The following is a 24,254-nucleotide window of genomic DNA, read 5'->3' on the forward strand; positions in this document are numbered from 1 at the left end:
TGAAGCTCAAGTTTGGCAGATAACGGGTGGCAGGCGTGGCTCACACTTGACCACGGTGTTGGAGAAACTCTGAGCTCCGGGTCTTTATAATCACTCTGCGGAGCTCACAGAGACTGCAGGGAGGACAGGAGGACAGAGCAGACTTTGTGAATTATTTTTTATCTTAGATGTAATATAAATCCAACACAGGCCTCTGAGGAAAAGGATCGTGCTACAAACTTTTGTCTCTTCCAACAGAAAGCAGAGGAGTGGAGTTACTCAGAGACTGACTGGATTAAACACACCAAAGGTTTATATTCCAGTTGGACCGTATCTCTTACCAAGGTCTGCACTACGTATCAGGATGTGATCTTATTCAGGTAATATCAGGGTTCTTATAGGGGTTTGTTCACAATAGTAACTCATGCAGCCATTTTTCAGTCTCACTGACCAAACTTTTTACAACATGCTGCATTTTTAATAGTAAACTTCTGTTCAGTGCTTTTCCTGTCACACACTCATACATGTGTTTTGTCTGCAGCAGCAGCTGTGTTGTTGTTAGCTTGTATTATCTGTTTAATCTCTTCAACATGGTTTTAGTTTTCTTTGTAAAGTCAGCAGCTCTGTCACTTTTCTCTGATTCCTCTTCTGCTCGACACTCAGCTGACACTCAGTTTCATTTCCACATTCATGAAGTTGTTTTCAAAGCGAATCATAGGCTCCATGATCGGTCAGCAAACTGTGTCCAGGCAGACAGGTTGGATAAGAACAGGGGTGTCAAACTCAAATACACAGTGGGCCAAAATTCAAAACTGGAACAAGGTCGCGGGCTAACGTTAATATTTACTGAAAAAAAAAATCGTCCTCCAGATTTAAGAATGAATCTTTTCTTATGGACTCAAACAAGTTTTGCTGAAAAACTGAATATGGAACAAGCAAAGCTTAATACTAAACAATATATATATTAGCTGTATAATACCAGTAGGCCAGCTCTAATAATAATTTAGTATTGGCTTCGCGGGCCAAATGTAATTAGGCTGCGGGCCAAATTTGGCCCGCGGGCCAGAGTTTAACACCTATGGATAAGAATAACAGATTTATGTTTGATTACGCCCGTTTCCAATTCAGTTCCAGTCATTCCTGGCCCCAGGAGGTTGATGGGGGTGGGAGATGGGGGGCAGTGGGTTGTAAGCACAATGTAGATGAGTGGAGGCTTAATGTACTTAAACTTCCAGTCACAGTGAATCAGTGTGTGTCAGTGAATGCATCATGTGTGCTTCATGGCTCCATCTAGTGGACTGATAGTAGAAGTAGAGCAGCTGATGGCAGCTTCCTGTGCCTCACACTGCTGTCTGACTGCATTCAGCTGATATTTGGACAGCACACATGATGGAAAGGAGGATTTTGGTTTATGTGCACATGAATGATTTGTGTTTCCTCTGCAGGTGAAGGTAGAAAGTGTGTGTGAGCTGATGTGAATTGAGCAGCATGGATCAGTGTGAGGACAGAGAGGAGGGAGTCCCTCCCTCTAAAAGCACTCTGTGTGGGGAACATGAGAGCCAGACCAAAGCTCAGAGGTGAGATGACCATCTCTAACTGTCCATGACTCTTCTCCATGTCACAGCTCAGCACTCACATCACTGCTCCATCATTATTCACACTCATACCTCTGTGTGTTGTTTTAAAGCCCAGAGCTGTGGGGCGTACCAGGCTCAGCTGGACATAACCCTGAAACTAATCCAGAGCCTGGACCTGAACCCAGCTGTGTTTCCTTAAAGAGCAACATGTCGAAGGGTGTTGGTGTAAAATTTAACAAAAGACTGTTATGTGACAAAGAGTAAGTACATTATTTTTATGAGTTTCAGATTGTTCATCATGTCTTTAATTTAATATTTCCAGTTTTCCTTCCTGTCTCATGAAGCTGTGACATTTATTGTTTTTCTTTTAGGATCAATAAGAGGCCAGAATCTCCTGGACCTGAACCCAGCTGTGTTTCCTTAAAGAGCAACGTGTCAATGGATTTTTATATAGACTTTAAAGGCTGTTCTTCTGCTGCTGAGAGGTAATGTGTGTCTAGATGTTGTTCCTGACTCTGTATTTCTGAATAAATCCTCATGTTTAATATCAGCTCAGCTCTTTTTCACACACATTTCTATGTTGGTGTGTGAAGCGGTGTGTGTTGGAGTGTTTCCACAAACACAGCAGTCAGAGTGGAAAGAGTGGATGTTGTAGGAGGTGTTTGTGTAGTGAAGAGGCTGAGTGTCTGTAGGACTCCAGCTGCTCCAGCAGGTGTCTCCTTTGTGCTTTGCTTCAAACACAGTGTAGGGAGGAGCTTCCACTCAGGTCTTTCAGGTGTTGCTGGATGGAGGAGGACAAATAGTTTTTCCCTTCAGTGACACTTCAGCAGCTCAATGTTCTGGGAGATGTTTGTCTTTATGAAGGTTTATGGATTCTTGTTCTTACTTTGGTTAAACTGAGCAATACATTTTCCATCTAACATTTAAAGTAAATTTCCAGGTGAATAAAAGATCTGCAGCTGCAGCCTCTGTGATGTTTCACAGTCTGAAAGTAACAAATTCAACCAGAGTTCAAACAAAGGCTTAATATACGTGTGTGTTTGATATAATGCCAACAAGTACAAACAGGTGTTCTTACAGGTCTTAATCACAGAGCTCTGATAAGTCTGGTGACTTTCACACTCAGCAATTTTGCTGCCTTTTATTTTATATTGGCCTTTTTAAAGCCCTTCAAAGTCTCCCACATTCATACAGAGCTTTTAACACCAAACTCCTTTACAGTCCTTCTCCTCTCACACACGATCACACGACTGATTTGTCTGCAGCAGCTGTGTTACTGCTAGTATTTTATTATGTGTGTAATCTCCTCATATTGTTCCTGTGGTTTAGTTTGACGTCCTTCTGCAAACTCAGCTGCTCTGTTGCTGATACACGTCTCCATGAATATGATTGATCAGATGCTGCCAACACCATGTGTTTCATGTGAGCGCTCAGCTGAAACCCTGGGTTGACTTATCGAGTTAATAACAAGCTTCACGTGACTGTGAATGCTAAAGTGAATCAGATAAAGGAAAGAGACCCTGCTAATGTTGGACTCACTTCTTAGTGTAGATCCCAGGAGGAAGTTCAACATAGCCATTCTTTGTGCTAGCTCGACCAAACCTGAGAGCACAGTGCAGGATAATGATCATCTTCTGTCTCTGTCAAGGACATTTAAAATCCACAAATAACAAACATAATTATATTTGATCATTAAAAATATGTTTTCACTTAAAAAAGCATGAGCACACTGGTGGATTACAGAAACATGAAAACTCGTTAACAGTAAAGTTAATTTAGGCGTAAACAAAGTGTCAAACATACTTAAGTAGAAGGACTGATGTTTGTGTTAAAATACCCTCTTAAAGCTGAAATACTGATTCAGCTTTGTTACTCAAGTAAAGGTAAAAGAGTCCAGGCTCTGAAATGTACTTACAGTATTAAAGTAAAAACTCCATCTTTGAAGAAAATTTTTGCCAGTTTTTGTGCAAAGTTACCTGAATTTCTACCTCCAACATTAATATGAGAAAATTATCTGAACTTTTATTCTAATAAATTTAATCAGCTTGAACATTTTGTAGCACAAAAGTAGAAAAAAGCTCCGTTTGCTGTTGCCTGCATTGTAGATGGGCGGCTTTGCCTCAACACCTAAACAGGAAAATGAGTTTAGTCAAGTATTAAAGTGGGATTGAAGAGGTCAGGAAACCAGAGATCAGGTGTTGTGGTGCAGCATTAAGATAAGATGGGGCCTGATTATTTAAGACCTTGTATGTGAGGAGCAGGATTTTGAATTTTGGATTTAACAGGAAGCCAATGAAGGGAAGCCAAAACAGGAGAAATCTGCTCTCTCTTTCTAGTCCCTGTCAGGACTCTTGCTGCAGCATTTTGGACTAACTGAAGGCTTTTCACTGAGTTTTTAGGACATCCTGATAATAATGAATTACAGTCGTCCAGTCTGGAAGTAATAAATGCATGAACTAGTTTTTCAGCGTCACTCTTTTTAGCATTTTTTAACAACAAGCTTCTGTCTATTAGGGCTCTTGTCTCGCCGACTGCTGCCTCAGATCAGAGTCTTTCTCCTGTGTGCTCAGCTGTCTTAGAGCAGTTTGATCCCGTCTCCCTTAATGACTTGACTGCGGTAGTTCGTAACCTAAGATCATCACACTGCCCCTCTGATTGTCGCCCCCCAACTACTCTTTCAAGGATTGTCAGGTTGGAGATCGGCCTATAATTAGCTAAGACAGCTGGGTCTAGGGATGCTTTTTAAGTAAAGGTTTAACTACAGCCAGCTAGGGATGGGTACCGTTTAGATTTGAAAACCTGCTAAATCAGAATCAGTTGCTGATGACGGCTTTTTTCTTTTCCATCAATCACGTATAATCTTAACTCAAAGTGAACATAGACTTGATTGCTCAGATCAGCCAATTCAAAATGCTAATTCAATCAACTCTGAGTTCATGGCTAGACTCAGTTTGTTGGCCCTGCACCTTAAAACTATTTCCTGTTTGTCTCTCGTGTTTTTTGGATATTGTTTTCACATCTTATGTCACGGCTAGCGGGGCGAGCCATGTTGAATTTAATAAAGGACCCAAGATGCAGACACTGCTGTGAAGTGAGTGAGCTTTATTGAAACGGTGAAGTGCAGTGGAGATGGCCTGTGCAGAAGCTAAGATAACCTCTACTGAAAAAACTACAAAACTAACCTGAAACCTTAAACGGAGACACGGGGAGACAACACAGACGAACCAGCAACAAGCAGGAGAAAACAAAGGGCTCATATACACAAAAGAGCCATCAGGGAATGAGAAAAGGGAGACACAGCAGGATTCATTGGACATAACCAGACAAGGGGAAGCAAAAGTAGACACACTAACGTAGGACATGGCACTGTCAAAATAAAACAGGAAGTGAACACAGAGACACAATACTAACACAGTACAGAGGGAACACAGAAACCAAAACCTCAGAACTAGAAAATCTTAATCAGAATGAAATTGTAACAAAAGACAAGAACAATCAAAACAAAACTACTGAGTCCACAGACTCGGGACATACATCGGCTCAAACTGTGGTCATAAATATTTTGTACTTGTAAATCTGACTGTGGAGTTGTGAACTGAGTTTTGTAACATTGTAAAACAAAATATCTGGAAAGTTCATGTTTTTGCGTTCATTGATTTGTGTGTGTAAAAATGTAAAAATGTAATAAATGTAAGAAACATTAGAACTACTTTTGCTGACACAAAGTTTGGCGAGCACTGCAAGTTGTCCCTTTAAACCAGTCACTGATATAAAGAGAGCACCTTGTTCCAGGGCATCTGAGCATGGAGGGAAAGCTTTATGCAGGAGATGGTAAGAGCTGTTGGGACTAAAGAAACTGAGCAGAAAACTACAGACATCTGGAAACTGAGTTGTTAATTCTCAGTGGGATCACCAGGACTAGCAAAGCTTCACCATGACAGTCATCTGATTGACTGAACCCATCCAAACATCACTTCATGGACCTTTAGCTTGTGTCTGTGTGTGGACAGACATAACATGAGCTAATTATACATTACTCCTCCACAGAGTGGACCAGCAGAGAGCAGAGGTTTCCACTGGTCAGTCTGCACAGCAACATCAAACACACCTGGACTCTGTGGTTATGGTTTGTAGTACTACGTTTACATTTGTTCTTTTCAGTCACCTCTATGCTGCACTTTGTGGACCAGAGGATTGTCAGTGTGTCCAACATAAGTCAGAGTTTGGGCTCCATGATTTCAGTCAGATTGGGGTGACTGTAGCTCAGGAGGGGAGCAGGTCAGCTACTAGTCAGAAGGTTTGTGAATCAAACCCTGGCTGGCAAATGTACTGGGTAACGTACTAAACCCAAGCTGCCCTCTGATGCATCCATCAGAGTGTGAAAGAAAGTATTTAAGCATAGAACAATGTGCTTGGTTGAATGAGGCATGTTGTATAAAATGCTTTGTGTGCACAGAGTATCAAAGAGAGCTATATAAGAACCAGTCCATTCACCACTGGGTAATTCATATAGTTTTCTTTTCCAGCGGCTGGAGGACAACATCACCATGTTTGTGAAGAACGAGCTGAAGAAGATCCAGAAGCTTCTGAGTCCAGATCACCCAGAAACTTTAAAGAGCCAGATGGAGGATGAGGAGATGTTTGAAGGAGAGGATGAAGATGAAAGAAAGAGCTGCAGAGAAGCATTTCTGAAGATCACACTCCACTTCTTGAGGAGACTTAAGCAGCATGAGATGGCTGACCATCTGCAGAGCAGTAAGAGAATTTCTCTAAAGACTGAATATTGATCTTTCCTAATAGCTCAAGAAATGGACCAATAGACATTCATCCTTTCAGGGTACTGAAAGGCTATGATATTTATTATATAATATTTTTTTCTGAATTTCTTACCTTCAGAAATATTTGCTCCACTCTGTAAACGAGAACTTAAAGCCCAACTGAAGAAGAAGTTCCAGTGTGTGTTTGAGGGCATCGCTAAAGCAGGAAGCCCAACCCTCCTGAATCAGATCTACACAGAGCTCTACATCACAGAGGGAGGGACTGCAGAGGTCAATGATGAACATGAGGTCAGACAGATTGAAACAGCATCCAGGAAACCAGACAGACCAGAAACAACAATCAGACAAGAAGACATCTTTAAAGCCTCACCAGGAAGAGACGAACCAATCAGAACAGTGCTGACAAAGGGAGTGGCTGGCATTGGGAAAACAGTCTTAACACAGAAATACAGCCTGGACTGGGCTGAAGACAAAGCCAACCAGGACATCCAGTTCATATTTCCATTCACTTTCAGAGAGCTGAATGTGCTGAAAGAGGAAAAGTTCAGCTTGGTGGAACTTGTTCATCACTTCTTTAATCAAACTAACGAATCAGGAATCTGCAGGCTTGAAGACTTCCAGGTTGTGTTCATACTTGATGGTCTGGATGAGTGTCGACTTAATTTGGACTTCAAGAAAACTAAAATCCTGACTGAAACAAGAAAGTCCACCTCATTGGATGAGCTGCTGACAAACCTCATCAGAGGGAACCTGCTCCCTTCTGCTCGCCTTTGGATAACAACACGACCTGCAGCAGCCAATCAGATCCCTCCTCAGTGTGTCGACATGGTGACAGAGGTCAGAGGGTTCACTGACCCACAGAAGGAGGAGTACTTCAGGAAGAGATTCAGAGATGAGGAGCAGGCCAGCAGGACCATCTCCCACATCAAGAAAGCTCGAAGCCTCCACATCATGTGTCACATCCCAGTCTTCTGCTGGATCACTGCTACAGTTCTGGAGGATGTGCTGGAAACCAGAGAGGGAGGAGAGCTGCCCAACACCCTGACTGAGATGTACATCCACTTCCTGGTGGTTCAGGCCAAAGTCAAGAGGATCAAATATGATGGAGGATCTGAGACAGATCCACACTGGAGTCCAGAGAGCAGGAAGATGATTGAGTCACTGGGAAAACTGGCTTTTGATCAGCTGCAGAAAGGAAACCTGATCTTCTATGAACCAGACCTGACAGAGTGTGGCATCGATATCAGAGCAGCCTCAGTGTACTCAGGAGTGTTCACACAGATCTTTAAAGAGGAGAAACAACTGTACCAGAACAAGGTGTTCTGCTTTGTTCATCTCAGTGTTCAGGAGTTTCTGGCTGCTCTTCATGTCCACCTGACCTTCATCAACTCTGGACTCAATCTGCTGGAAGAGCAAGAAACAACTTGGAAGGTGTTTCAAACAAGAAAATCTTCAAAGAAATACTTCTACCAGTGTGCTGTGGACAAGGCCTTACAGAGCCCCAATGGACACCTGGACTTGTTCCTTCGTTTTCTCTTGGGTCTGAAGACTAATCAAACTCGTTTGCAAGGCCTGATGACACAAACAGGAAGTAGCTCAAAGACCAATCAAGAAGCAGTTCAGTACATCAAGAAGAAGCTCAGTGAGAATCTGTCTGCAGAGAAAAGCATCAATCTGTTTCACTGTCTGAATGAACTGAATGATCGTTCTCTAGTGGAGGAGATCCAACAGTCCCTGAGTTCAGGACGTCTCTCCACAGATAAACTGTCTCCTGCTCAGTGGTCAGCTCTGGTCTTCATCTTACTGTCATCAGAAAAAGATCTGGATGTGTTTGACCTGAAGAAATACTTTGCTTCAGAGGAGGCTCTTCTGAGGCTGCTGCCAGTGGTCAAAGCCTCTAAAAAAGCTCTGTAAGTTATAAAGTTTTTATTATTTAATTTGGTTGGTATGTTATGGAAAACACACTGCCATGAACCTCTGTTTTGTTTTTGTCAAAATCACTGTAATATAATCACTGTACCTTTATATACATGTGACTTGTATTAATGCTGCTGCCCTCTTGTGGCTAAAGTGTAATTATGTTCTTGTTATTAGGGAGGATTTGAGAGTAAGGCTACGTTCACACTGCAGGCGAAAGCGCATCAAATCCGATTTTTTTGACCCTATGCGACCCATATCCGATCATGCTATGACAGTGTGAACGTCGCGAATCCGATATTTTCAAATCCGACCTGGGTCACTTTCGTATGTGGTACTGAATCCGATACATATCCGATGTTTTAGAAAGCGACTGCTGTTTGAACGGTCATGTCGCATTAAATCTGTCTTTTACGTCACCAACACAAGACAGACGCCAATTATCAGCGCCCGATAAGACATCGCGAACGCTTCCTGGCCATCCCGTGTAGATGTCAGTGAAACTGTTGGGAAGACAACGTTGGAGAAACGTGAACATTTTATTTGTACTGTATAATCTGCAGATTCTGACAGAAATCTGCAGATATCCTTTGAAGCACCGCTCCTCTAAAACAGCAATAAGGATCATTATTAGGTTATTTACATTATTATGTAAATAACAAAATAACTTAAAGCAAAAATTGGGAAACGTAAAGTCCGAAGTCTTCATATTAAGGGTCATCTGTCAAACAATATTCTTTGCTCTGGGTCTAAACAGAGCGCGTTGTGTGTGAAGTCTTCTTTTGCGCATGCAAATGCACAAATGCGTCCTTCATTTCCCCGAATTTGAAGGATTCGTCGGGTGTGTCCTTCGTGGCCCACCATATCCCAGAATTCATAGCCAAATTTCAGCTGCCAACAATGGCGGCTGCTACTAAGTTTTCAAATTACTCTTATTAATCTTTCTGGGTCACAAAATAAACTTTTAACATATTTTCAGGCGAGAAAGTAGCTGTGTAAACTTCAAATATCTGCTCGGTTTATCAAGACATCGCATATTTGCAAAAGTGTGCCGACGTTTTCGGAGACGTCTGTTCCCCACCCGCTCGCTAGCAAGCCGGGGGGTTCAATGGTCACTCCAGCCGGCGAGAGCAGCGGACGCCCGGCTTCATCGTTTTCAGACCCCGCTCTTTCACTACTCAGGTTAAACATGATATATAAGTCACTCGGATAACTTAAAAATGTAATTGTTTGCCTTTTTTCTGTGTTTTATTTGTTCCGGAGTAAATCGGTTTGGCTGAGATCAAAGTTCCTCCGGGATTTTCACACAGCTGAATAAACGTTAAACAGGAAACTGATTAAACAGAAGTGTGAGACGGTCGAGAATTTACGCCAGTGTCCTGTTATATTTTAGATAGCAAGGAGCAGACGGCCGAGTTTATTAAACTCCACCGACACAGCGGTGACGCAAATCTGAAGGCTCGACCGTCCCATTTCACAGCCTCGCACTTCCAGCCTTTTCGGTCTTTGAAGGACCCGGCCCACGTAGACCGCGAATACCGGGTCCTCCGAAGGATGCAGCCGACGTTTTGGGACACAGCTAGTGTGCGATGTTCTTTCAGTGTTGCACTTTGTAGACGCTCCCTGAGCACTGGTCTCACAGCCAGCTGCACATAGAGACCAGTGTTGTTAGTCCAGGTCAGAAGATGACTTGTTGGAATGAAAATGAGCTTGTAGTTTGTCTGCTTTAATAATGTGACTGGAAAAAGGTGTTGGACTTCAAATATGTCCATTTCTTTCACACTTCACCTTTAAAAGTGAAGCCTTGTGGTTCCTGGAAGGAAAAACACGACTTTTTCAAGTCTTTGTCCTGTTTTTATGAGAAATGTACGACTTTAATGTGAAACATTCAGAGTTTTTTCTCTTGTTGTGTTTGTTTGAAGCTGCTTCCTGTTGGCTTCAGCTGTTTGGAGTTTCCATTTTCTAAACTTCTACATTCTGAACCTTCTTCAGCTCTGAACAGATGATGAAACACTGAATGATTTCAAGCTCACACTTTGTCTAATAAACTTACATCTTTCATTCTTTATACAGATTGAGGGACTGTGGTTTGTCAGAGATCAGCTGTGATTATCTGGCAGCAGCACTGAAGTCCAACCCCTCCCATCTGAGACAGCTGGAGCTGAGCTCCAACAACAAGCTGCAGGATTCAGGAGTGAAGCATCTGTGTGGTTTCCTGGAGAGTCCAGGATGTGGACTTGAAACTCTGAGGTCAGTCAGCATGTTTTAGTTGTGCTGAGATGAATATGATGTGAAAGTTGTGCTGACACTAAACTGCAGACATCAGGCTGATATTATACTGATCCACACTGAGGATCTTCATGGTAAAGTCTGTTTTCTTCTTCTCTGGTTTAGTCCATTGACTGCAGCAGAACAATGTTCACATTTCAAACCTTCAAAGAAGAAGAAAAATCCTCCACTGGATAATTCACTGTGAAACTCTCCAACTCTTCATTCCACCTTAAAGTCTGTCTGACACTGAAATCCAAAGCAAAATGTGCGTTTGCTTTACAGACAGCAGTCCAACACAAACATACACACATCATCCAAAACACAGTCCAACATCCAAATCTCCTCCACTGCCAGCATGAATGATGGGAAAGAGAAGGAGGAACACTCTGACATTCAGGGTTAGAATGAGTTTCATGAAGCAGACTGTGAAGATCAAAGCTGCATTAGAAAGCTTACATGAATGAATGAGTGGACAGAAGTGGACAGAGATCATCTGAAGCACTTCAAAGGCTTTAAATCAGCACATTTCTCTTTATTCTTTATCAACTCTGTTAGTTTCTCTCAGTTTTCTGTGGAATGAAGCTAACAGCAGGCTAATAAGATGCTGACCAATAGGTTTCTATTAAAGGTTGTAATTTGTATATGAAAAAGTGCTTTGGCTCAGCAGGGATCAGCTTACAGGTAGAATACAGCTGCTGGATGGGATTAGCATGTCATAGCTATCTACCAAACTGCTAACTGGGGGATTTCAGGCCATCTATGGATCATTTTTGCTAACTGTTTATTCAGCTTAGGCTCACAGGGCTGCAGCCTGTGCCCTAGCTGTCATAGGGCAAGAGGCGTGGTCCACCTGCACAGGTGAGCAGTCCATCACAGGGCCAACAGAGAGAGACAGAGAAGCACTCTCTCACATCCACACCTACAGCCAATTTAGAAGCACCAATGAACCTAAGCAGCATTTCATTGGACTGTGGGAGAACATCCAACCTCCACAGAAAGGCCAACAAGCTTCAACCTACAACCTTCTTGCTTTAAGGCACTAGTGCGAACCACTTTTCCCCATTTCAGCCCAAATCCTGCATCTTCCTGTTTCTGACTCCAGGCCAGCTCCACTAACACTTTCTCATCAGACACTGCCACCTAGTGGAGGAAGTCTTAGTCCCATTTGAAGCTTCAGATTACAGTTAGTTCCTTTACAAAGAGGTGGAGGTGGTGGGGCCACAGCACCATCATCACTGAGTGCCATAGGACACTTAACCTTTGTTTCCATATGCTGGGAACTTCCTGTTGTTCCAAGGAGGACTGGAAAATGTGTGAAAACCTCCCAGTCAGTTCCTCACAGCACACTTCAATCATTTCCCTCCCACAGCATCAGGACCAGGGCTTTTTCTCTCTTTGGTCCCACTAAGAGATTTCCACACAAACACCTCATCAGTGGGACTCTCAGAGCTACCAGCCCTTTGCTACAATCACAAAGCTCTTCATTGAAATCAATGATATCAAAGCTGGAATCAAATGAGTCCAAGTCTTCTGCTGATTCAGCATCACATTCATCTTTGCTCCTTGTTCTGCATCCCCACCATGGACTTCATTCCTTTCCAAGCCAGCCTTGAGTGTCCTTTATTCAGCTCATCCTCTGCTTTACTTTTACACCTGATTTTAGCTGCTTTATCTCTCTTTCAACAAGTTTCTGTGCCTCAATCTTTTTCTTCTCTCCCTCATAACAAGACAGCTTCTTCTGCCTGAGAACATGTTGGAGTGATTTACTAATCCAGGGCTGCTTATTGGGGAAAATGCTTCCTGTTTCCAAAGTAATCCCCATTTTTCCCAGAAAGAAATGTAAGTAGAAATCGATGATCTAAGTGAGAACATGAGCCTTTAACAATAGCAGCAAAATATCTCTCCAATCTCAATACTCCCTCTCTCGACCTCTGGAACACCAGAGGTCACAATACATTGTGTTGGGTCACTCCTCGGCCCACTCAGCTGCTTCCATGTCCATCCATGGCATCATGGACATCGGGGTCACCACTCCCGCTCTGACCCTCTCTAGCCGTCCTCTGGCTCAGCAAATCAGACAACCTCATGTCCTCTAAGTGGTCCAGTAATAAACACCAGCTCCCCCTCGAGAACACTCCATGCGTAAGATTAGGTTTTTTCTGCGTCCCTCTCTTGTGGTCCATCATGCCTCGGGCCTCCAGCATCCTCACCCCCCTGTGGTCGCCGAGATCTTCTGTAAAGCAAACCAAACACCTTTTCCTGCACCTCCCTAACTTATCATCTTTGGGACTCTTTAATCAAAAGCCTGATCCTAATTATCTTCTTGACTTATTGACTTGTATTTATATATATTCTTCAACATTACTCATCATTTTAAAACTCTTAAAACGCTGCTTTCACGTCCCTGCATGCGTTTCCTGTCGCTTGCCTTATCTACCGTAATTGTCGGGCTATAAGCCGCTACTTTTTGCACAAGCTTTGAACCCTGCGGCTTTTAGTCAGGTGCGGCTTTTCTATGGATTGTCTGTGATTTTTGTGATATCGTAAGACGATTTGTTTTGTGTGTTCCGCTGTTGTACGGCACTACGTTGCCTGGCGGAAGGATCGGGGTTCAAGAGTGGTATGTTAGTCACATGTCCGTCCGCCAGGCAACGTAGTGCCGTACGAAGTAGCGCGAAAAACAAACTTCAAAGTAGCGGTACGCGTTCAGCGGGAGTCGTGGATGATGAGCGGCGATAAACTTGCAAGTTATGCCCAAAAAGCAAGTTATGCCCAACTCCACCGGTGGATTCTGACAGCGTGGAAAAGTGTGAAAACATCCACGATCACCAACGGATTTTGAAGGGCTGGACTGCTGCATGATGGAGAGGAGGACACCGCCACGGCCCTTCTGAGGGTGTTCGACTCTGACACTGACAATGAGGATTTCTTTGGTTTTGAAAGTGACAACGAAGGAGAGAAGAAGAGTGGATGACGAAGCCATCCTGAGCCTGTTTGTATCCGACACTGGAGAAGAGGACTTTGGTGGTTTTAGTGCGCAGGAAGAAGAGAAAGATGGTGGTGAATGACTGACTTTTCTTCTTGTTAAAGCTGTGTCACTGCACCTGAGCCTAAAAGGTAGTCCGAATCTATTTTTCTGGTGTGCTGTAGGCTACTGTTATGTACTACATGGGCAAATATGTACCCATAACTTGTTTTTCAAAATATTAATAAAAGTGATGTCTCCAAACAGCCATCTCTTTCCTGACAATTCCCTTTGTGCATATTCTCTTACATATGATAAGTCAACATTGAAACACCTGCGGCTTTTGGTCAGGTGCGGCTAATGTATGTACAAAACAGGATTTTCCCCTGATTTTAGCTTGTGCGGCTAATATTTAGGTGCGCTTTGTAGTCCGGGAAATACGGTAATCATCAACATCCTGTACACAGAAGTCTCGCTGCTGCAAGGCCTCCACTCTGACCTAGAATCTCCTTTCACAAGAAAATCATTATAAGCGCCTATTCTACTAAAAGATCCAAAAAAAAACAACCACTTTAATCAATTAAGTTTAAACATATAAGCAATTACTCCTGCATACATTTTATCACAGCTAAACGCTGCCTTGAAACAACTCCTGTGTGTTAACACTAACTTCATTTTAAAACTCACATTTCCTATGTTATAGCCTGTTTTTGGTACAGCCTTTTTATTTCATCTTGCTCCTTTGATGTAACAATACCTTCTCATTCTAGTTTATCAGACTTAACCAAAATATATGCATTCCTTCCTTTGGTCCTTCTCTAAAGCAAGAAACTCCTATTCAGTTCCTCTTTTCTGTCACTTATTACAGGGCCAGCTCAAGTTCAGTTAAACGCTAAATTAATTTGAGGCCTTTTGCCTGGAATCAATACTGTCATGTGTGTTTATGGACTCTGTGTCTGTAAGCGTGTGCAATCCTTCAATAACTCATATCATCCTCACAGTAGATTGGCTAATCATAGCGCTAGCCAAAGGCTCGTGACCCACAAGAGACGAATTGAGCCACAACTCCCTTAAAGGCACAAAATGCAATATGTATAAAAAGTCATTTCTACGTATAAGCTCTCCCCTTTATCCTAAAAATAAATCTATGTAATATCTGTATGTGTGTCTTCTATTCATTAATGTAATTGTCAGTTATTTTCTCTCTTTATTTTACCTTCTTTTTGTTTACCTCTTTGTTTGTGACGTGGACATCCCTAAACCATCCTGAGTTCCGGCTTCAATTTCAACCCAATTGTACCCTCTATTCTCGCAGTCGAACTCGTCTGGGCTTCACCTTCCCACTGGCCCCTGTGCCCTTCTCTTAGTGTCCTTTGTTGTCTTGTGATCCCCAGCAAACACAGTCTGTTTCTTCTCTGTTTCTTCTCCGTTGCTCTTTTCAGTATTTTCCTTTTAGATTAAATCCCAGCCTGGCAAAATATCCCATTCAGTGTCTTTAAACAGTTATGTCACACTGTTCTTACCAGCCTGCAGTTCACCGTGCATTTTCCATCACGTGCTTTTCTTCCATGCTGCTGCTGGTATCGTCAGTGTAGTTTCAGTTGCACTGTCTTTTGCCTGCTGTTAATTCTTGAAGTCCACGATGTTCTGTCGGTCTTCATCAGGAGATTAACTGTCCTATGAGCTTCTTCTCAGGATCGGGACAAGTGGGAGGTCAAGCTGTAAAATTTTAAGCCAAAATCTGGCCTGTTTTCCTCCCAATTCTGTTAATCAATGGTTTTGTACTCAAGATTCTAGGTTGAAAGAAGTCCACCTGTATTGACACACTAAAGCATACAATTAATATCCTTTTCATTTCTTTTCTTAAAACCTCCATTTGCTTCATCTGCCTGGAGTTTAACTCGTATGTTTCTCTCTCTGTGTGCTCACTTGTCACAGTCAGTTCCTTTTATGGGCATGCAAAGTTCCTGTCACACACACCATTTCCTGTCAACCTTGCAGCTGCTCAGAACCATATTTTCTGTTTCTATCTCTCCTGTTTTGTTTTTTTTACAGGCTAATAAAACTCTTGTTTTACTAAGTCTTGATCTAAAACAATTCACCCTTATTTCACGCACACACTTCTAAATATACTAAATTCTTTGCGTTTGTCAGATCGTCTCACACACACACCGCCTTTTCTCTCACACTTCCACTTCTGCACTCACTCTACTATCAACTTTCATAGTGTTATTATTATTTATTATTTTGTACAAATCACACCCAATCACTCAAAGCCTGCTACTCACAGCATTCACACACTTAAACTGTGACAAGAGTTGAGGAATATACTCACAACACGCTTTCCTAAGAGTATTTCAGACATGCCTTTCATAATCAGAAAGAGCAAGTCAAAGAAAACAATTGAAACCTCTATTAATTCTCACAGCACACACATAGAATAGAAAAAATAAAACACACCAGCATTTATTGCTGATGAGAGGTTACTCCTAAAAGTAATATGTTAGTCTTAAATATATACAGTGCACTCACTATATTTATATATATATATATCAAAACTCAGTCAATTACTATACATCCACTACGGCAACTCAAAACTTTATTTATAGCCCTCTAATGAACATAAATGGCGTCTTAAACACACACTCAACAATGTTTGCAGCAGTATTTGTAAAACCAACTGTGGTTTAAACAGTTCACTGCTGACTAATTTGCATTTTCACACTCACACACACACAGTCTAAAAATAGCTCCAGCACTGCCTCAGACTCCTTTCACACAGAGATCTCTTATTTTATATTACAAAGACGTCTTATATTTACAACCACTGTCACATCTGTCAGCTTTAGCGCCTAAACAATTTCGACAAATTTAAGTTAACGGTCCAACCGATAAAGTCCAACTTTTTTGTGATCAATTAACCAGTATCTGTCCAACAGTTTCTGGCCTCATCTCTAAAATCCCTAACTCAATTTAAAAGCGTCAACCAACCCAAACTTTGCCTGAAGCTCTATTTTTGGCATTTCACAGCCAAGGCTTACCCCGAAGTTTTAAGTTAAAATTACACGCCCGAAGTCCAACTTCTGCTGGCCAAAAAAGCGCAGACTACCGTTCCAAACGGTAAGGAGACTCTAACTCCTAGTTATTCTGGAGTGCCCCAAGCTCCACAGTGACCAACTGACTATCCCTCTTCGAGGACAATGCCTAAGCGTCCTTGGCATTGGCAAGCGTTACCTCTGAGCACTGCGCTTCCTATCAGTCCAACTGACGTTCTTGAATAATTTATAATACTTTGGAACAACAGTAAAACAGCCAAAAAAGTGTAAGACTGAAGCAGGTCCAACCTTATAACCAATACGGGCTCCACCCCAAACAATAACCAAATTCCCTAATATACTAAAATCACTCAGCAGTCCAACTGCTTTCCACGGTCCAACCGTATTAAATCCTTTAGCGGTCCAACCGCATTCAATCATTTTTAGCAGTCCAACTGCATTAAATCCTCAGTACTGTCATGAGATTCTCATCAAAATCAAAGCAGACATTCCCCAGTAATTTCAGTGAGTAGACTTTAATTTGTAATGTCCAATTTGGCACACTTTGGAAATAATTCAACAGGTAGTGCCTTACCTTTGGATAAGCGGCTTAGAACAACAATGAGAAAAAGAGAGCTGATTATTAGCTCATCAAAACACAAAACAAAATCACAATGAATTATCGGTTAATTTCATTTAAAATAATTCATTAAGTATTTATGTACAATTCAAATTAGTTAATTACATATTTTGTTGGTTTGTTTTCTATTTTAATTATTTTACTGACACATTTAATGAATTATTTAATGATGTATTTATTTAATTCACGTTGCTACTCCTGGCCCTGCATCGCTGTTCATAAATACATTTTATTTGTCAGCTTCACCCATCAAAGTCAGGGGGCGGGGTTAATGCTGATCAAGTCAAAACCATTGCTTTGGTCTGGTGGGCGTTCTTTTAGTGGGCTTTTCTCAATACTAAGTAGGCCTACACACCAGGGTTTGGACATGTGTGGACCCAAACTATACTTTTACCCTTTTTTGTGTGTCACCAAATACACTTTAATATTTTCTAGACAAGAATGTAGTGGCATAATCTTTAAGCTCTTTTGGCTCCAAATAGAAGTGACAGACTTGAGCAGGGTTCATTTAAAGGCTGACAGAAGTGGAGTGGTGACGGGGAGATGTTTGACAGGACAGTGTTTCAGCCTCCACAGGTTCATGTTGTGCTCCATCAGTCAGTGAAGATGAAGTCAGTGCTGATGAGGCTGTAGAGTGTGTGAGGGATGTGAATGAGGATGATGAAGATCTGATGATAGCAGATAAAAACAGGCTGCAGAGACTTTGAGCCATACAGGGCACACAGTGTGTGTACAGAACAGCTGAAACCATTATGGAGGCCTCACTGGAATATGGAAGCATCACAGTACAGCTTCAGTGAAGCTTTAAAGTCTCTGATATGAGATGAGAAATGAAGCAGCCAGAGCTTTTTCATGAGTGGAAACCCACTGTGACTGTGAGCTGCTGCTACAGCCTCCAGATTAGCCAGCAGCTCATCCTGCTCAACATTTTCTCACCAACTTTAATGGAAGTGTGATGTTTTCAGCTGGAGTGATGGTCAGGGTGGCCTCCCTCTCCTCTTCTTCTCCTCTTCCTCTTTCATTTGTAAAGCCACTTCTGCTGCTTTCATTCATTTGGAAGTCCTGTAGCTGAGTTTGGGAGAGACTAACAGCCTCGGCAGCAGAGGGGAGAAAGGCTGTAACACCACCACTTTACTCTGTTCTACCTGTCACATCATTTTATCAGGAAACAAATATGCTCATGTTTTTACTATGTTTGTCTTGAAGATGTAAGAAGATCACATGGTGCTTTTTATTATTGTGTTGGTTTGTTTGCTGTCTCTTGGATGGAGCCCAGCTGTGCGTGGCCCCTGGGCCTGTGGTCAGAGTGTGTGCTGGATAATCCGGCCCAGGATGAGGCCAAACTGACATGGGATGAAATGTCTGTCACATAATTGAGCTTAGTGTAGTTTCATTTCTGCACAATTTAAAAACAACCAAAACTTTGTTCTGTCTTTTCTATGTTATACTGTAGACTTTCTTTGATACTGTGTCCAAAAGGAGCAGCTTTTACTTTGAAGGGGAGGCGTCTCTGTTTCCTCTTCAGGTTGGATGATGGAAGCAAATTAGTAGCTGTGTCCCAAAACGTCGGCTGCATCCTCCAGAGGCTGCATTTGAAGGCCGATTACGTCACAGCCAGGCGATGAAGGCTGTCCGTATTTGTCGACTCCTTCAAATGTGCCCGACAAATGCGTCCTTCATTTCCCCGAATTTGAAGGATTCGTCGGGTGTGTCCTTCGTGGCCCACCATATCCCAGAATTCATAGCGCGGCCCAGCCAAATTTCAGCTGCCAACAATGGCGGCAGCTACTAAGTTTTCAAATTACTCTTATTAATCTTTCTGGGTCACAAAATAAACTTTTAACATATTTTCAGATGAGAAAGTAGCTGTGTAAACTTCAAATATCTGCTTGGTTTATCAAGACATCGCATATTTGCAAAAGTGTGCCGACGTTTTCGGAGACGTCTGTTCCCCACCCGCTCGCTAGCAAGCCGGGGGGTTCAATGGTCACTCCAGCCGGCGAGAGCAGCGGACGCCCGGCGTCATCGTTTTCAGACCCCGCTCTTTCGCTACTCAGGTGAAACACGATATATAAGTCACTCGGAGAACTTAAAAATGTAATTGTTTGCCTTTTTTCTGTGTTTTATTTGTTCCGGAGTAAATTGGTTTGGCTGAGATCAAAGTTCCTCCGGGATTTTCACACAGCTGAATAAACGTTAAACAGGAAACTGATTAAACAGAAGTGTGAGACGGTCGAGAATTTACGCCAGTGTCCTGTTATATTTTAGATAGCAAGGAGCAGACGGCCGAGTTTATTAAACTCCACAAAGACAGCGGTGACGCAAATCTGAAGGCTAGACCGTCCCATTTCACAGCCTCGCACTTCCAGCCTTTTCGGTCTTTGAAGGACCCGGCCCACGTAGACCGCGAATACCGGGTCCTCCGAAGGATGCAGCCGACGTTTTGGGACACAGCTAGTGTGTGATGTTCTTTCAGTGTTGCACTTTGTAGACGCTCCCTGAGCACTGGTCTCACAGCCAGCTGCACATAGAGACCAGTGTTGTTAGTCCAGGTCAGAAGATGACTTGTTGGAATGAAAATGAGCTTGTAGTTTGTCTGCTTTAATAATGTGACTGGAAAAAGGTGTTGGACTTCAAATATGTCCATTTCTTTCACACTTCACCTTTAAAAGTGAAGCCTTGTGGTTCCTGGAAGGAAAAACACGACTTTTTCAAGTCTTTGTCCTGTTTTTATGAGAAATGTACGACTGTAATGTGAAACATTCAGAGTTTTTTCTCTTGTTGTGTTTGTTTGAAGCTGCTTCCTGTTGGCTTCAGCTGTTTGGAGTTTCCATTTTCTAAACTTCTACATTCTGAACCTTCTTCAGCTCTGAACAGATGATGAAACACTGAATGATTTCAAGCTCACACTTTGTCTAATAAACTTACATCTTTCATTCTTTATACAGATTGATGGACTGTGGTTTGTCAGAGATCAGCTGTGATTATCTGGCAGCAGCACTGAAGTCCAACCCCTCCCATCTGAGACAGCTGGACCTGAGCTCCAACAACAAGCTGCAGGATTCAGGAGTGAAGCATCTGTGTGGTTTCCTGGAGAGTCCAGGATGTGGACTTGAAACTCTGAGGTCAGTCAGCATGTTTTAGTTGTGCTGAGATGAATATGATGTGAAAGTTGTGCTGACACTAAACTGCAGACATCAGGCTGATATTATACTGATCCACACTGAGGATCTTCATGGTAAAGTCTGTTTTCTTCTTCTCTGGTTTAGTCCATTGACTGCAGCAGAACAATGTTCACATTTCAAACCTTCAAAGAAGAAGAAAAATCCTCCACTGGATAATTCACTGTGAAACTCTCCAACTCTTCATTCCACCTTAAAGTCTGTCTGACACTGAAATCCAAAGCAAAATGTGCGTTTGCTTTACAGACAGCAGTCCAACACAAACATACACACATCATCCAAAACACAGTCCAACATCCAAATCTCCTCCACTGCCAGCATGAATGATGGGAAAGAGAAGGAGGAACACTCTGACATTCAGGGTTAGAATGAGTTTCATGAAGCAGACTGTGAAGATCAAAGCTGCATTAGAAAGCTTACATGAATGAATGAGTGGACAGAAGTGGACAGAGATCATCTGAAGCACTTCAAAGGCTTTAAATCAGCACATTTCTCTTTATTCTTTATCAACTCTGTTAGTTTCTCTCAGTTTTCTGTGGAATGAAGCTAACAGCAGGCTAATAAGATGCTGACCAATAGGTTTCTATTAAAGGTTGTAATTTGTATATGAAAAAGTGCTTTGGCTCAGCAGGGATCAGCTTACAGGTAGAATACAGCTGCTGGATGGGATTAGCATGTCATAGCTATCTACCAAACTGCTAACTGGGGGATTTCAGGCCATCTATGGATCATTTTTGCTAACTGTTTATTCAGCTTAGGCTCACAGGGCTGCAGCCTGTGCCCTAGCTGTCATAGGGCAAGAGGCGTGGTCCACCTGCACAGGTGAGCAGTCCATCACAGGGCCAACAGAGAGAGACAGAGAAGCACTCTCTCACATCCACACCTACAGCCAATTTAGAAGCACCAATGAACCTAAGCAGCATTTCATTGGACTGTGGGAGAACATCCACCCTCCACAGAAAGGCCAACAAGCTTCAACCTACAACCTTCTTGCTTTAAGGCACTAGTGCGAACCACTTTTCCCCATTTCAGCCCAAATCCTGCATCTTCCTGTTTCTGACTCCAGGCCAGCTCCACTAACACTTTCTCATCAGACACTGCCACCTAGTGGAGGAAGTCTTAGTTCCATTTGAAGCTTCAGATTACAGTTAGTTCCTTTACAAAGAGGTGGAGGTGGTGGGGCCACAGCACCATCATCACTGAGTGCCATAGGACACTTAACCTTTGTTTCCATATGCTGGGAACTTCCTGTTGTTCCAAGGAGGACTGGAAAATGTGTGAAAATCTCCCAGTCAGTTCCTCACAGCACACTTCAATCATTTCCCTCCCACAGCATCAGGACCAGGGCTTTTTCTCTCTTTGGTCCCACTAAGAGATTTCCACACAAACACCTCATCAGTGGGACTCTCAGAGCTACCAGCCCTTTGCTACAATCACAAAGCTCTTCATTGAAATCAATGATATCAAAGCTGGAATCAAATGAGTCCAAGTCTTCTGCTGATTCAGCATCACATTCATCTTTGCTCCTTGTTCTGCATCCCCACCATGGACTTCATTCCTTTCCAAGCCAGCCTTGAGTGTCCTTTATTCAGCTCATCCTCTGCTTTACTTTTACACCTGATTTTAGCTGCTTTATCTCTCTTTCAACAAGTTTCTGTGCCTCAATCTTTTTCTTCTCTCCCTCATAACAAGACAGCTTCTTCTGCCTGAGAACATGTTGGAGTGATTTACTAATCCAGGGCTGCTTATTGGGGAAAATACTTCCTGTTTCCAAAGTAATCCCCATTTTTCCCAGAAAGAAATGTAAGTAGAAATCGATGATCTAAGTGAGAACATGAGCCGTTAAAACGTCCCAGTGGGTGCAGTCAAAGCAGTCCCTCAGTCCCAGTATAGAGTCTTTGGTCCAGACTGGAACAACTGTGTGCCCAGTTTGAGCTCTCTCCAGTGCTGTGACCTGACAGACCCAGAGGGGCCATCACATCACATTTAGAAGCTCCCCTAATGGAGCCACAACACATGTCCAACACTTAGTCTGTCTTGTTGGACCAACTGGAAGAAATGATTCAAGGACTTAGTCACAGAACAGAGATTCAAATCTCCAAAATCCAACTGGCTGCATCAGGACATATAGTCTGAAACTCTGCACAGTTTCCTGTTTGAAGCTGCTTCCTGTTGGCTTCAGCTGTTTGGAGTTTCCATTTTCTAAACTTCTACATTCTGAACCTTCTTCAGCTCTGAACAGATGATGAAACACTGAATGATTTCAAGCTCACACTTTGTCTAATAAACTTACATCTTTCATTCTTTATACAGATTGAGTGTCTGTGGTTTGTCAAAGATCAGCTGTGATTATCTGGCAGCAGCGCTGAAGTCCAACCCCTCCCATCTGAGACAGCTGCACCTGTGGGGAAACAACCTGAAGGATCCAGATGTGAAGCAGCTGTCTGATCTTCAGCAGAGTCCAGACTACAGACTGGAGACTCTGGAGTAAGTAGAGTGATGGAGTGAGTGGGTGGTGCTGTCAGCAGTATTGTACTAAACACAGTCAGTATGAAGCAAAGATCCAGTGTTTCCTGTAAAGCTGCAGCTTCTCAGTGAAGCTGTGAGAGGAGAATGGTGACAGGCTTCAGGATTGGACACAAACACTTCCTGTTTCTGACCTTTATGGTCACCATAGTAACGGCTGACACGCTCTGATCAAACACTGTCAACAGCCAATCAGCTCTCTGAACAAAGCAGCACGCAGACCAATGACTGCATTCATTTCCAAGTTTAAAGCAGTGAAGAACACAGTCTGTAGGTGAGGAAGAATTTAGTGAGAGCAGATGTTTGGATGGAATTCCTCCAGTTAACAGCTGGAACCGTCCATCTGGGTTGTTGGGCTTGTTGTTGGGGTTCCTACAGAGCTCAGAGTGGACACACCAAGGTTCTTCTAATGAATGAAAGTCCAAACTCAAACTAGGAGGGAAAAACATTTTCATCAACTTCAATAAAAATCCAAAGATTAGAAAAAGTGAAGCAACAATGAGTCCTAGTACAGTCCCAGCACTGAAGTCCCTGCTGCTCTTTATACTGGATGTGCTGCATCACTGACTGACAGCTGATGAAGAGTCTCTGGAAACACTCGTTTATCTCCTCTGCTCTTCCTTCTTCTCTCTGCAGGTGGAGGCTATGATGGTAAACAGGACGGTGTGTGTGCTGAGAGAGGAGGAGCTGTGTCCTGATGATCCAGAGAGGTTGAAGCAGCAGCAGCTTGTGTGTAGAGACGCTCTGACTGGGCCATGTTACTGGGAGGTGGAGAGGAGAGCTTCATCCAGCAGTGACTGACAGAGGAATGAGAAGAAGTGCAGATGACTGTCAGTGCTGCAGAGTGAACTGCTCTGAGAACAGCTCCACTGTCAGACACAATGTAGAGTCCAGCATCATCCCTGTGTGTCCCTCTGGATCTGACAGAGGATCATCAGTGTATCTGGACTGCTCTGCTGCTGCTCTGTCCTTCTACAGTCTCTGCACAGTCTCTGTCTGACTCTGGCTACATTTTTGGCATTTATATTCTTGGTTGCTCTCTTTATATTTTTCACATGCAAAATGTGCCCATCTTTGGCAAGATTCATACTGCACCTGGAAAGGAAAAATAAATGGCTCATATTCTGTTTGGTGAATACTATTACTCAACATTTTAATTATGATTGGCAAGTAATGATACTAAGACTTATGTGTTTCTTTTGTTTTGTTTTGTTTTACCATTTCAATCATGCTGCGGTCAGCGTTAGCGTCTAACATGGAGCAAACAATGCAGTAGTCCTCAGCGTTCCCTGAAACACAATCATAGTTAGGTTTTAATCAAACATTATTTATTGAATAATTAAAAAATAATAGTACATTTTTTCCAAATATACTTCCTGGAAAA

At 42.6% G+C, this 24,254-nt stretch overlaps 1 protein-coding gene across 3 annotated transcripts in view; it reads left to right on the top strand.

Annotated features, from left to right (window-relative positions):
* Window positions 1-24,254, top strand: part of LOC147329699 (protein NLRC3-like) — a 61,067-nt gene continuing 36,813 nt past the window's right edge. The window contains exons 1-6 of one of the 3 annotated variants that reach the window (XM_086291001.1): window positions 1,465-1,556; window positions 1,667-1,816; window positions 1,928-2,041; window positions 5,604-5,682; window positions 6,083-6,311; window positions 6,453-8,248. In XM_086291001.1, the coding sequence (XP_086147127.1) occupies window positions 1,468-1,556; window positions 1,667-1,816; window positions 1,928-2,041; window positions 5,604-5,682; window positions 6,083-6,311; window positions 6,453-8,248 (2,457 nt within the window). In that variant the 5' untranslated portion in view covers window positions 1,465-1,467. Of the gene's footprint in view, window positions 360-1,424; window positions 1,557-1,666; window positions 1,817-1,927; window positions 2,042-5,603; window positions 5,683-6,082; window positions 6,312-6,452; window positions 8,249-10,324; window positions 10,521-24,254 lie in introns of those variants that run through there. The other 2 variants (XM_086290995.1, XM_086290999.1) reach the window with 2 other exon arrangements.

Source organism: Aulonocara sp. 'chitande type north' Nkhata Bay, linkage group LG5 (assembly GCF_057382095.1).
Source record: "Aulonocara sp. 'chitande type north' Nkhata Bay isolate Kocher_YH1m ecotype deep benthic linkage group LG5, A_spYH_male_GT1.1, whole genome shotgun sequence".
In the NCBI taxonomy this organism is placed as follows: Eukaryota; Metazoa; Chordata; class Actinopteri; order Cichliformes; family Cichlidae; genus Aulonocara; species Aulonocara sp. 'chitande type north' Nkhata Bay.